Raw genomic sequence first — 14,047 nt, 5'->3', positions numbered from 1 at the left:
TGTTCAATTTAAGTCCGATTTTTCAAAAACTGTGCAGATGGGTTCAAAAGCAGACTCTCGTCAATGTGGTGCTGGTGCTCAAAATGTGTGGCATCTGTTCACTGGTTTGCCGCGTAAAGGGCAGCCCTTACCGTCGGCTAGCGCTCCCCCTGTGAACAAAGGCACAGATCAGAGCCTCGCACAGGCCGCAGGCGGTGGGCCGCAGATGCGGATGGGTAATGAGCGAGGCGACAGACGCTATGCGGGGGACGCGACTCCGCCAGCCAGGTGCATGTGTTTACACCTTGTAGATGCTGACAACCCCCCCCCCCACCCCCCACACGCCGCCTCCGGGGCCAGCCGGTGCATACATGGGTAAAAGTCACGACGCTCACCTGAAGATCGGCTTTGCATCTAAAAATAAATAAATAAATAATGTCTGTGAGTGGAGGAGGCTTGCTGAGGTGCAGGCCCTGGGAACACCACCATATAACGATCACGTAATTATCCCCTCCGCATTACAGTGCATCTGCACCAGTCCACCTCCGCCACGCAAGTCTCGGAGATTCGAATTCGGCCAAGCCCAAGGTCTTGCAGCCAATAGACAGCAAGCTTCCGTGTGTTCTTCCCCTCTTTGCTATAGGCAAAATGTGACATGATGCGCTCTCACTTTCCCCCAAGGACTGTGATCGACCTACTTAGCAAAGTCTGGTTCCCCCATTGCACGCTCTAAAGAATATTTGCCGACTGGTATCGAGATTTAGCACGACATGATTAAATAATGAAGATAGAAATAATTAGCCTGTCACACAGGAAGGCTGCTGTATCTTTTCACAGAGTTTTGCACCAGTGTACTTTTTAGTGCAGCAATGCTCCATGCTAAAGAATTGTGGGCTTTGAAGTTTTGAAAGGTAGAGACTACTTTTTCACCAGCACAAAAAGTTCATACTAAGGGCATATCCATGATTTGATGTGAATGCAGAATAAGGGCTGCATGTGTTTTAGTTTGATATTCTAAAAGTGGTTCTGCAATTAAAAACAAGGATAGTTGGAAAAAAAACGTAATCTTTATTTTCCGTTGTGTTTCCATTTCCATTCCTCATTCAGCCTTTGAAAATGGTGATCTTGAATGCTCCCTGAGTGTGTAGCTTTCCTCTGCGCTTATTGATTTCCTTTAAAGTGACTGTGAGAATGGAGAAAGATGCCATATAAACGGAAAATGGTGACGGTGATGACAAAGGAAGCTTGAGATGTAGCTTTGGCATTCTCTTTTTGTCCATCTTTCCCTTCAGCCCAACCATTGCCTTACAGAACAAACAATGCCTTGCTGATCGTACATTTCTGTCACTGGATGTGGGGACCGAGTCACATATTGTAGCGGCAAGCACCACAATGCGTCCTCCAGAGTTACTGTGTGATTAGCATGTACAATGCAAATCATGTCACCTTACTTAGTTATATAAATATGTGGATCGCACTTTACTGGCGCCTCATATGGTACGGGTGATTTGGAGTAACCGTATGGTTCTATTTTTCTTTTTCAGGTGATTCTCATGCTGACCAAGCTCTACGACTTCAACCTGGGCAGTGTCACCGAGAGCTCTTTGTGGAGGTGGGAGCACATGATCAACTTCATTTTGCACATGCGCGTGCCTCTCCTGTGAAAAGCAAGCGTGCGCGTATGACCTCATCTCTGACAGTGGTTATTTGTGGAAGATGATTATGCAGTCAACGTGTATAAGAGCCAAATCCTGTGGTAAAAGAAGGCAACCTGTTAATTTAGAAAATTTGCATTTCAAAGTGCATGGTGAGATCCCTAAGTGATTGAACAATTGCACAGTTTTTGTTGTGCTTGGACCTGAAGACCTTCACAGTTAATTAGAAATGAGATAACAACAACAACAACAGCAAAAACAATAATAAATATATTATTATTGTTTATTTATTTATTTATTTTTGAGGCATTTTATTTGCAGAATATCAAAGAGCATTATATAGGACAGATTAAACAAATTTAATATAAAGAGCATAAATGACATTGAGCAAATTATGAAATATAAAATCAAATAAAATGAAATCAAAGTCCCAGCAAACCATATATAGGCCAGGCAATATGAGTACATCTGGATTTATTTACCTATAGAATCACTGTATTCTATATATTCAGTGTTCCAGAGTTGAAAGGTTCTACAAGAAAAATCTTCCACAAACTGTTATAACCGATTATAGGTGATTGGCAAAAGGCAAAGCTGACAATATCACTGATTTTTAAATCAATTTTAGATTATCAAAAAATAAACCAAATTATCTGTTGAACAGTTCACACACTTTCAATAGTAATATACTACATAGGATTTCTAAACAAACATTAAATATTGAATTGTTTAGATATATTTTCTGGGTATAAAACGGGCTATGATTTATATGGTTCACCCAGTTTAGATGTGAATTCACTCAAATGAAAGCATTCTGTATTCAATAGTTCACTTGAATTCCGAAGTGTTTGTATAACCAAGGTTACACGAATAGTTAAGGCAATGGTTATGACTTGGTTTGCAGGTAAAGCATTTCTTAGGAATTTGAGTGAAATCCAATTTCCAGCTTGTTAAAATAATGTTAAAAAGTTAAAAATGTTAAAAATAACGTTAAAAGTTTCTTTGTAAGAACAGAGAACAAATAATCATATAAAAGCTCCTAAATATATTACTGGCTAATTTCAGCTATGACAAATATATTACAATAAGGAATAGGATAAATCATATCATGCATTTTGATCTGATCATGTTAACAGTTTGTCATAATTGTTATGATGATATTCTCATTACAAATCCAATGTGTTGTTGTTATGCTCGACATTGAGGAGAGCTTGTCTGTCTATCCAAAGTCTGTTAAAACACTGGTCATGAAAAATTGACAAAAATGGATTATGGCTTAACTGATTGCCAATGAAAGCATTAGCAATATGCAAATGACCTCAAGCTAATTGGCCACCACCACCTTTAATTGATTACTATCCACATTTCGTGCGTTTCAGTCAAGCATTCCTGTTAAAAGCGTCTAAGGTCTAAGCCTTGAATATCATCACTTTTGGCCTCTCCAGTTCTTTAACTGTGCTCAGGCTCAATGTACCAGGCTATGCAAATCCCTCCTCCAAAGCATGGCTCGACGACTTTTAAGCAGAGACGATCGGCTGTTAATAGACCGATAATGCCACATTACCCCGTTAATGGTGCATCCGTCATATAGCCGCTCGCTCCCGCACTACGTCCAAACACGCTGGTTGTAGGCCTCATAGCCCGTAGCTCACTGAGAGAATTATTTATGACTGTATGAGAAGGGAGGGGAAGCTTTAAAAATCCCTGCCTCAAACATAACGGCTTAGAGGAGCCTCACAACGCTCACACAGATGCAGTCAAATGAAAGCTGGACCTGTCAGTTCGCAGCACATCAAGGAGACAGGCAAGCATTGGCCTTGGCTATCATTTAAACAAACCCTTGGAACCACAATGGCAAAGCGAACCTTTTCTAGCCTAGGAGGGTCTTTGCTGCTTAGACGGGCTTACACCACAGCAAATCAGATGGCATAATAGCAGCTGTAGATGACAGCGGCACTCCACGTGTGGTGCATGCACCTCGCTGTACGTGTGAGGTTTACTGAGCTGTTGGGGGGAGGGGAGTGGAGCGGCAAAGAGAGGGCGGTGGGAGAGCTCTGAGAATGGAGAAGAGGAAGTCACTCCTCTTCGCCGGACGCCAAGTTCCCTACCACACTGGTCAATTAATTTGCAATGCTCTCCGAAGCTTCCGTCTAACCCATACACACACAATTAATTCGTTAGGCGGCACCACAGTCATTCACCTTGTGACCTAGCATTACATTTTCTCACAACCGAAAGCCAATTAATCAAATCAGCAATACGGAGTAGAGTTACTTCCCCTGCCTGTGAAGATGAGGAAGAGCTGATAATTAGTTTCTGTTATATAGCATGGTGATACCACTTTAAGCAGAGCGCCCTTGACCTAATGTGCTGTGCTTTAATATATCACCATAGAACATGTGCCTAATCAAAACAATATGACTGCTATCTGAAATACACCTAAAGTGGATGGCAAGTCATGGTTTATGCCCATCATTTCCATTATACATTTACATTTAGAGTGTAAAACATGGTTTTTTTTAACCTTACTGTGCTCTGCCTTGGCATATTTACATATAACCTTATTTAGCATGGTTATTTTGAGTGCCATAGTGCTTTATAGTGCAACCACGTGTTTGACTTTAAACATCTGCAGGTCTGGTGCTCATTGAAACAACGTATGTTTAGTAAGTAAAGTATTGAGTAAGTTAAGATGCATAAAAGGGGTGATTCTCTAAAAAAGGGACATTTTGTAAAGGAGGCACTGAGTGGAGACATGCTGTGACCTCGAGGGACGATGTACATACATACATTTATTTATCAGTAGACAGTATGTGCATCAGTAGACTGTCTGACTTTGGGGCTTCGGGGGAGCTTGCGCTTCTTGCTACAGCGTGAGCTAAAGCAATGCTTCTTTCCCCTTCATGAAGTTCCCAGCCATTGAGCAGAGCAGCTCCATCTTTCCAGGACAGCAGGCATCCCTAAGCCAAAGCCCTGTGGCAACACCCATGTGGCTTAGGAGTAGCGGAAGCGTGAATGACCCAGAGTCCCACCCCCTCCCCCATACTCAGCACAGGCACGGCGTCTGTGCAGAAAGTCTGTGCTGAGGTTAGCAGCAGGCCCGTAAACGTTTTTAACCGCTGCATGCGTTCGGAAATGAGGGACCAGCAGCGTTGTCTGAGCTGTCCTCATTGAGCAGGCAACCTTCCTGTTCTGCAGCACAGAGAATTAAAGTCTCCTCCCTCTGCCCTCACAGCTGGGCACCCCTTCAGTGACCTTCGATCTGTACGAAGGAAAGCATGAGCCATTCAGGCAAACCACAGTAGGTTTAAGTACCTAAATAAGTGCTTATTACAGCCAATTGAGTCAGTGACTAAATCTCGCGAAACCAAAGCTTGTCCTTGAGAGCCATTCATTGCCTTGCACATGGCATATCCTATTTTTCGCCCGCTTTTCTTTCGGATTCTTGGGAGGGGCCATTTCAGGGGCTTCATGGAGGAAATGGAAGGGACGTTTCGCAGGTCCAGCTGAGCGTCGTTAAATCACATGCCTTTTGAGATTGAGGCTACGAGGGGCTGATCAATAGAAAGATGATGTAATTTTCCCATAGACCAATGTGACCCCTATAGCAACGTGCTGCTATGGTCATGAATCACCTTCAGCCATCTGGGTCCAGAGAGAAAGTGCTGTATTTCATCAGCTCTGTAACCATTTCATTATACATCCCATCAGGAAAAGGACCCACTGGAGTTGGGCTATTTATTGTTGGACCTGCCGTTGGTTGCTGTTTTATGCTGATCTCAGAGAAGTTTTATAATGTATTTCCCTGATTACAGCCTAAGGTATAGGAATCTGGTTTTAGGTCATCGTGAAAGGGAATGTCTTCTTTGCCAGAGTATTTCTGGTGTGAGTACATCTCGAACCAACAAAGTTGAAAACTGTTAGAAGGCAAGGCTTAAAAGTAGCTCACCTGTGGTTTCAGAATGCATGTTCAAGAGGCACGTAAGCATGAGACAAACTCTTATATCAAGGCCATTTTTTTATCCATGTATCTGATTGCTAGCACTTAAGAAGAATATATATTTTGATTAAGTCTGAACTCAGCATTCTAGCCTCATCCATAAAATCTTGCATGAACCCTTGATTAGGCTATCTTGTCCAAAAAAGTTGTGAAGTGGCAGTTTAGAAAAGTTGTTGAAAGTTTGAGAAGTTTGAAATGTCAGATCTCAACAAAACGCAAATTTCATATTAGTGCTTTGACCAGGATCTGAATATTTTATAATGTCCACTGAAGGATTTTCACTGTGCTCCACAAAATAAATAATAAATAAATAAATAAAATTAAATAAAAAGAAGTTTGGTGAAAAAGATGTTTATCATATAACAAAATTGTCTCTCTGTCTGAAATCAATCTATATATCAATGTCTAATTATATATATATATATATATATATATATATATATATATATATATATATATATATATATATATTAATATATACTGATTAAAATTCATTAATTATGTGATAATTCAGTTCAGCCTGGTTTTAAATCTGGTTTAAATTAACATTCGCATATAAAAATTGTCATGGATGACTGTACAGGGAAAGCCTACTCAATCATGAGTAGAGTAGGCTTGAATGGTTTTAATGAAAACAAAAGCAAGCTCATAAATACATGCAGTTACACAAAGACACAATCTGGATGGCAAAACTACAGATCAGACAATAACTGACCAGCATCAGAAGCAACAATGGGGTGAATGTACACAAGGTGGCGCTAAGCAGCAAATGAGGAACAGGTGAGAGTAATAAACACAGATTGATGAGTAATAAAGAGACACAGGTGTAACGACTCAAGACCGGAGTGACCTGTGTGAAGGGCGGTGACTGGGTAGAGCATAGTACAGAACTTCGTGGTGACCACCATATATGGGGAATTGTCCATTTTTTAAATACAAGGGCAAGCAGATATTGGTCCTGTGGGTTGCCACGTCTGATAGCTTCATTATATAGTGGATGAGGATTACATGGGTAGTCACAGAAGTAACTACGGTTCATATCAAATTCAGGATGATGTATCTAATACAATAACAATCAGCTGTGCAAGCAAGGAGCTTGTGAAATTCCAGGAAACGAGTTTACGCTCAAAATAGTATGTGTGCATTTGAGTGTGTGTGTGTGTGTGTGTGTGTGTGTGTGTGTGTGTGTGTGTGTGTGTGTGTGTATGTGTGTGTGAACAAATCTGATATTTGTCACCAGCAGAAAAGCAAAAGTAAAACCTTGACTGTATCTAAATCCTTGCTAAGGATCATGCTGTAAATATTTTAACTTTTGAGAGGTCAGTCCCAGAGATTCATACACTATAGTTCTTCCTCTGAACAGCAAGTGAATTCACATTTTGCACATGCAGAACTACTTGGAAAATGTAGCCTTCAGGACTTATAAAAAGGAAATCCAACGGAGAGAATTTGCTTGTTCATCTCACATGCCGCAAACATTATGGATGCCTTCACTCTCTTTGGCCCTGTCAACTGTGAGAGCAAGGGAAGTCATGCAGCATAAAATGCCTTGACCTTAGCAAAGTAAGATCAAACAGGATTACTTTTGCTAACTGCACATATGTTTGACCATCCTGATATATATCTATGTGTCAGGAATTCAGGACCACATTAGTGTCTCACTAAGCAGGACACAGGCAACGTCTGGGTCACTCCAGATAAACTTGAATAACTGAACATTTGCAAGGGCAGAACAAAGGAGTTTATAGAAAAGTAATTTCTGCACACATGCATTCACACAACCTGCCACAAAAAGTCTCTTCAGTTTTAATGAGCACTTCCTTATTGATGCACATGCATGACAAATTAAATAATTCAATGTACCCTGTATAAGAGCAACACATAAGCTAAATGATTTTATTGCATGCATGATCTTTCCCTGTGTAAAATGTACGGTAGGCATTAATTGCAACAACTAATTCATCAAGGCTTCATCGAGTCTTCTCATTAAATTCTAGGTCAACCGACTATGGAACCACTTATGAGAAGCTTAATGAAAAAGTGGGGGTGAAGACCATACTTAGTTACTTGTACGTGAGCCCCAACAACAAGAGAAAGGTAAGGTTTTTTAAATTACCTTACAAACACAGCATTTTTAGATGGAGCGAGTGTGAAAGTAGTGCTTTTCGTAATGCTTATTCTGAAGCAGTAAGAGCACACGATTGAATGCATGTCCTTCATTACCTTCAAGACATTCTAATCAAATGCTTACATTCAAGGCAAAGATAAACATTTGAAGTTTATGTCTATGCATGATTTCCAAAATATGAAAAAAAAAATTGAAACTCACACCGAGAAGTTTTATTTAGAACTTTACTTCTTCAGCCAACAAGCAATTTGCATGTGTGGGAGCATCATTCAAAGCATTGTTGGAAACGTATCCTCGCCTGGACTCACAAAGCTGGCTGAGAAAATGTCAAGAGATTGTTATGATTTGTTTAACCCTTTTCAATCACTGCACAGTTCTGTATGTATAATTATAGTTTTTATGTTTTCACCATGACTGTAAAAGATAAAAAGGAAGCATAGATGTCTCCAAAGTTTTTGACTTGCACTGTATGTGTTTGGGGCTTACATTGTTAAGACATGCTCAAAAACAGGCAATGGTCAAAATACAGTGGAACGTATCAAAGCACAAATATGTTTGAAGTCAAAATAAATGATCAGAGCCAGAACAGAACAAACTAGCCAAACCTTGCAATATGTGAGGACCAGGCTGCACAAAGAAACCTGGCAGGAAAGCAAAGAATGAAACCATTGAGGGAATTTATGTAGTCTCTGGAGCATTTGGAATATGGAGAACAGGTGAGCAGAACAGGTGCTGGTGGTTAGTAAGCTGGCAATTATGAATGCTGATAAGCTGGCACAGGGGCCCGGGGCATTATAATATCCCCATCCGCCACGACGGCACTGCCAGAGCAACCAAATACCACCTACCAGGGTGACGATGCCCAGGATGGATGTGAAGAGCAGATCGATCAAGGGAGTGATTATGGAGGTCTGTGTAGGGGATTTTTCTTTCTAAGCTTCTCTGCTTGCTTGTGGATATAATGGAAACAAGTGTGATGAAGGTATAATTTGTGCGGTAACTTAATGAATTCATTCATTTGCATTTACAGTTACAGCATTTGACAGACATTCTTGTACAGAGCAATTTAGAAGAATTGCTGTCTCCTTGGAATTTATGTAATTGCAAAGTATATTAAATAGATATAGACTGTTATTTTATTGATAATGTGGTTACACTCATTTGTGTGATTCAGCATATGTTAAAAACTTGGAGCATATATGATACTCATCATATATATCCTCCAGCAGACAGCTGTCCCAAACAGTTTATATAAAATTCTTACTTGACAAAAAGCCATTTATATCAGATGCATACCGTAGTTTAGTTAAAGCTTAATAAAAAACATTTGTGGTGATTGTGAACAATGAAACTGGTTTAGGCACAATCCTTGCACCAACTGAATAGTTTAAAACATAATACAATACTTGGGATCAGATTAATCCCATTTAAGGATGGCCATTTGCCGAATATCAGACTAGGAAAATATATTAAAATGGATATAAATACCACCACTGACCAGGGATATTCACACATAGGCTCTCAGACCACTGAAGTGCAGCGTTTTGTAATTGTTACGAGATTAACTTGTGCATCTCACACTGTATCATGACATTACTCACCATAAAATATGTTATAAGCATGATCAAACATTGCAGGAAAATTGTTATGTCCAAATACCATAATTCAGATTTTAATTTACTGTCAAGGAAATTATTTCCAGGTACAGTTGAAAAGCAGTGCCCAATGGTGCATCCCCTGTATTTCCCTCCACCCCCAGGAATTGCAACCATTTGTTGGCAGTACAGAGATAAGAAAGAGTTGCTTCTTAAACTCTTAAAAGAACAGTCAGTGGAACTTCATCCCCATCTACTCTGCCTGCCTGCTGTTCATGGATTAGGACCAGTAGGATCAGTCCTCTGGATTGTAGCCCGCACTGGCTATTAGATACTGACCTCCACATCAGTGGGCCACATGTGTAGGGAACATGCTGCAATGACCTCCAATGCTGGCAGAACATCTCGAGTAACATCCAGGGACAGGACTCATTGGCATGAAATTGTGGCGGTCCTAGAAAACCACAGTCTGTCAGCTGGTAGCAGAATAGCCGAGCACACACTAGAATGGAGTCGGTCCAGTGGAAAGACTACAAAGGGAGTTTGGTGCATACTTGACGCACAGAAAAAAAAACTGGATCCAGTCGCCTTGCTGGTTACTGCAGTGGCTTTTATGGGCCTGTCCAAATCTTGACTAGATGCACTGTGCTCCAGTTCACTGATGTTTTATCTTAGTAATATGAGAAAGAGAGGGGAGAGAAGCTTAAGGGGATTAGTTGTCAAGCTTTGGAAAGTCAATGCCATTTGATGAAAATAGCATTAAAACATATATATTATTGTCATTAGAAACAAGGAGATCAGTAATAAAATGGGCAGCTCTATGGAACCAGTGTATCTGAGGGACCAGCAGAATAGCAAGCTTAGTGCTGTTAGTTGTGAAGTCTTGGACTTCATATAGGACCGGACTTGAGCTTTGACTTGAGCTTTGACTTGAGGTTTGTACGTTGGCCTGGGGAAGCTGAGGAGCAAATTAAGTCTTATTACACTCCCTTTTATTCGTATTCCTCAACAGCCTGAATTCCTGCTATGGAAAGAGGTATACTCTATTATCAGAATCAGATCTATTTTCCGCTTTAATATCTGATATTGTTCTGAGATCTCTGGGTTTTCTATTGCCTAAAGGGGCTTTCAGTGGTGATAGTAGTATTATAGGGAGGAGAGCAGGTAACAGGTTTTGATATATTCCAGGGGCCAAGAGATAATGTCTCTGTGTTTTGAGTAGATGTGCAGATCATATGTTTTGAGCCAGGGAAGACCCAGAGTTACAGGAATATGATGGGATTCAGAGAGAGAAAAAAGGTTGGGGTCCTTCTGCTGAGAGGCAAATATTGAAATATACCCATTCCACAACCTATTGGTCAGAGTGCTCTCACCATTAGTGACCATCGTAATGTCTACTGATTGGATTTTGTTTTCATCAAAGACCATACTTACTCATGTCGATCAGCCCTGAGGATGACCAAGACTCACTGGGCATGATTCCAGTGGGTGCAAGTCATCTCAGCAGAAAAGCAGCCTTTTCAAGGTTGGTAATGATAAGTCTCAGTTGATTGATCTAGATTTGACTGATCTAGACATTTCCATGGTCTCTCAATCAGAGTGTAAGCCTGAGGTTGTGGTGGATTGAAATCAAGGTTGCTGTAATTGGACAGTGAGATATTGGCATTTTTCATGTGTTAAGCTATCCAAGCAGATGGTTAGGGAAATTACTTGGTCCAAGCTGATTCTATTGCCCTAACAGGCCAAATCTATCAGTAAGTCAAGAAAATGAAGATTAGAGCTGGCCGATTCCATCCGCTCCCAGAAGCCAAGCAGAAGAATGTGATTTCATAATCTGATACATTTCTGTTGCCATTTGATAATTTGAAAATCTTAATTTTTCTTTTCTCTTATGGAAAGAACAACTTCATCAGCAATTATGGAAAGATTACAAAGGCTACTTCAGTGATCAGGAGTATGTCAGCATGTATGAGTACAGAGCTTTAATCATGCAGACAAGAGGTAGGCCAGGAATAGTTTAAGAATAAAACACAGTGGTTTGTTTCAACAAAAGACAAACAGCAGAGGTGAAGAGGAACAAAGGATAGAAAATTCAATACAGTACTTCGGAATACATTAAAAGTACTGAAGTTTGTTTTAGTGGATCGTTTACTATTGCCCCACTACAATTATCCCTTTCCAGTCTGTGCAGAAAATTCCATTTTTGACACTGAATGGAACAATTGCAAAAAAAAAATGCTTGTTGTGTGAATATTGAATATTGTATATTGTAGAGACATTTTAACCAACAGAATCAGTTCTTTAAAATGATAATCTTTGTTTATTTAAATGCAATTTCGATCCATATTTGAACAAAAGCTAAAAATGGCCTAAGAGAAATTGTCAAAGTATCATTCCATTCATAAAAATGAGTGATTTAATTAGCAAATAAATACATAAATATCTATAACATCAAGTGACATGAAGAAAGATGCATTTATGTAGAGGAGTAGTGGATGGATTTTGGGCAAATCAATAATTATTTCTTTAATGCAGTTCAGGGTCAATGAGCCAGAAGACAGTGAAACATAATACATAACAAAACTAGAAATAAAAGCCAAAGGAAAGACATGAAACCAAATATGGATATGAACATGTCAATGACAATCACAAGGAGCAAATGGCAACACAGAAATACTCAGTTACCGACAAATCAGAACAGAAGACACGCGATATAAATATATACGTAAATGAACAGAAACTAGAAACACTTGGCTCTAATCAGGGACAGAGAATGAAAGACACAAGACGAGGGCAGAGACAGAAACCAAAACAAAACCACATGGCAGACATCACCATGGGAACAGAACTAAATCACAACATGGAGCTAGGTGTCACGGGTATTTCAACACAGTGAGAAGAAACCATGGCCATATTATCTATCATTCAAAGGTTACAATCAATTTAATGATGAGCTTGATTTAGCATTATTTAGTGACAAAGGATGTTCATATAATTCCTATTCTTTCAAAACTTTATTTACTTTATATTGCTTTACTATTTGTGGTCCAACCACCTTTATATGTGTTGAATTTAAAAAACAAAACAAACAGAATCAAAGCAAACCATAATGCGGTACAATGGAGAGGGAGTAACAAATTCTGAGAAGAGCGAGGTTTATTGTGAGCAAATCCATAATCGTAATCCATAGTCCAGAGTGCCACAAACAGAAACACTACCAGAATACATAATTGAAGAGACAACACATGGGAAAATCAAATGAGGAATAACAGAATACAAATCCAGAGACAAATGAGAAGCAAAAACCAGAATATGCAGACCAGTGGATATCACAGGATATATATATATGAACCATGGGTCTTAAATACATAGGCTGATGAGGGAAAATGAGGATAAGGTGAAACTAATAAGGGGTGGAGACAATAAACGAGGAAAAACAAAAACAGGAAACAAAGCAAAACAATAACACATGCAACAAGGCAACAAGAAACCATAGCAACATAGACACTAAACTAAAATAAGGTAAGTTTGATACTTAAGTAAAAAGCAATTACAAAGCAGTCACTCTGTTTACTCATAACCTAAGTGCATTTCTGAATGCTCTGCACCATGAATTTATGGCTTTCCAACGAGTTAGGACACTGGGAATACTCAGCATATATTCTGCGGAGAAAGTCAGGAGATCAGGTGCTGGCAGTAAGTACAAAGTGAGGAGCGGGGGGGGTTACAGGACATTTGACCTTTCTTTAAAATATGGTAACACATGGCAGGGTGTTGTGTCTTGAAACGTCCTGTCACATTGTGTGGAATATGAACACCTTCTGTCTTGAGTATGTAATCTATTATCGAATGGATCTCATTAAAACTAAATCCATTTTTTAGTATTTTATAGGATTACTACAAGCCAAAAAAAAATGATAGAACTACAATTATAAGAGACGCCTACCCCCAGCCCCCAAAATAACAAATAAAGTAATGATTCGGAGATTTAGTGGTATTCAAAGGCAAAAATACGTGCCTCATTCATATTGATAAGCCATAAGCCTGTAAATTTGCCTCTCCTCAAGCCGGTGAGTTATGAACTGCGTGAAAAGAGCCTCACAAATTCGCAGTGTTTTAATGAAAGATGAGACGAGAGGGTTCATATTTACAGCTGGGGGATCCCGCAGCCTGCCGGATGACAGTGGGAACCATTAGGCTCGCCCCCCCCCCCTCCTTTTCTCCGTTTTACCCTCTTCACTTCTCCAATCCCCTCAATCTGGAAAGGCTCATTTTCGCCTTGTTAATTATATCGCTGCAACGAAGACAGAACACGCTTCCAGCATTTGCCATGGGACCCATGGAGATCAGGCATCCATAAAGCTGCCACTGTGATTCGTGGACATGTGGCGGTTTACTTCATAAAAAGGTGCCCTGCTTTCCCCAACCACGCTGTGAATGTTGCCACTGTTCGTACAGTTCCATACACAGGTGCAATGCCACAATTATGTTGGCAAACCGCTTGATGGCTCTTGGAATGATCATCCACACTTCAAAAGGCTGCTGGAAAATCTTGGATTTTTTTTTTTCTCAAGGCGCAATTCTATTAATATTTGAATAGAGCCTTTTTTTTTTTTTTTTTTATAAACATGCAAGAAGCAGCCTCCACTGTAGTGTTACAGTACCCAGACCTTATGGTAAAGTTTCTGAT

General features: G+C 39.9%; 1 protein-coding gene across 4 annotated transcripts in view; it reads left to right on the top strand.

Moving 5' to 3' along the window:
• The window catches only part of sorcs1 (sortilin-related VPS10 domain containing receptor 1), a 119,004-nt gene that overhangs the window by 55,824 nt on the left and 49,133 nt on the right, over positions 1 to 14,047 (top strand). For all 4 annotated transcript variants that reach the window (XR_014118157.1, XM_081700990.1, XM_027008405.3 and 1 more), the window contains exons 2-3: positions 1,524 to 1,591; positions 7,632 to 7,731. Coding sequence is in view for 3 of the 4 variants with exons in the window: in XM_081700990.1 (XP_081557116.1) it covers positions 1,524 to 1,591; positions 7,632 to 7,731 (168 nt within the window). In the remaining variant the exon portion in view is untranslated. The remainder of the gene's footprint in view (positions 1 to 1,523; positions 1,592 to 7,631; positions 7,732 to 14,047) is intronic.

This window comes from Electrophorus electricus, chromosome 18, assembly GCF_041902795.1.
Source record: "Electrophorus electricus isolate QZ-2024a chromosome 18, ASM4190279v1, whole genome shotgun sequence".
Taxonomy (NCBI): Eukaryota; Metazoa; Chordata; class Actinopteri; order Gymnotiformes; family Gymnotidae; genus Electrophorus; species Electrophorus electricus.
This window is presented reverse-complemented; position numbering and strand designations above follow the sequence as displayed.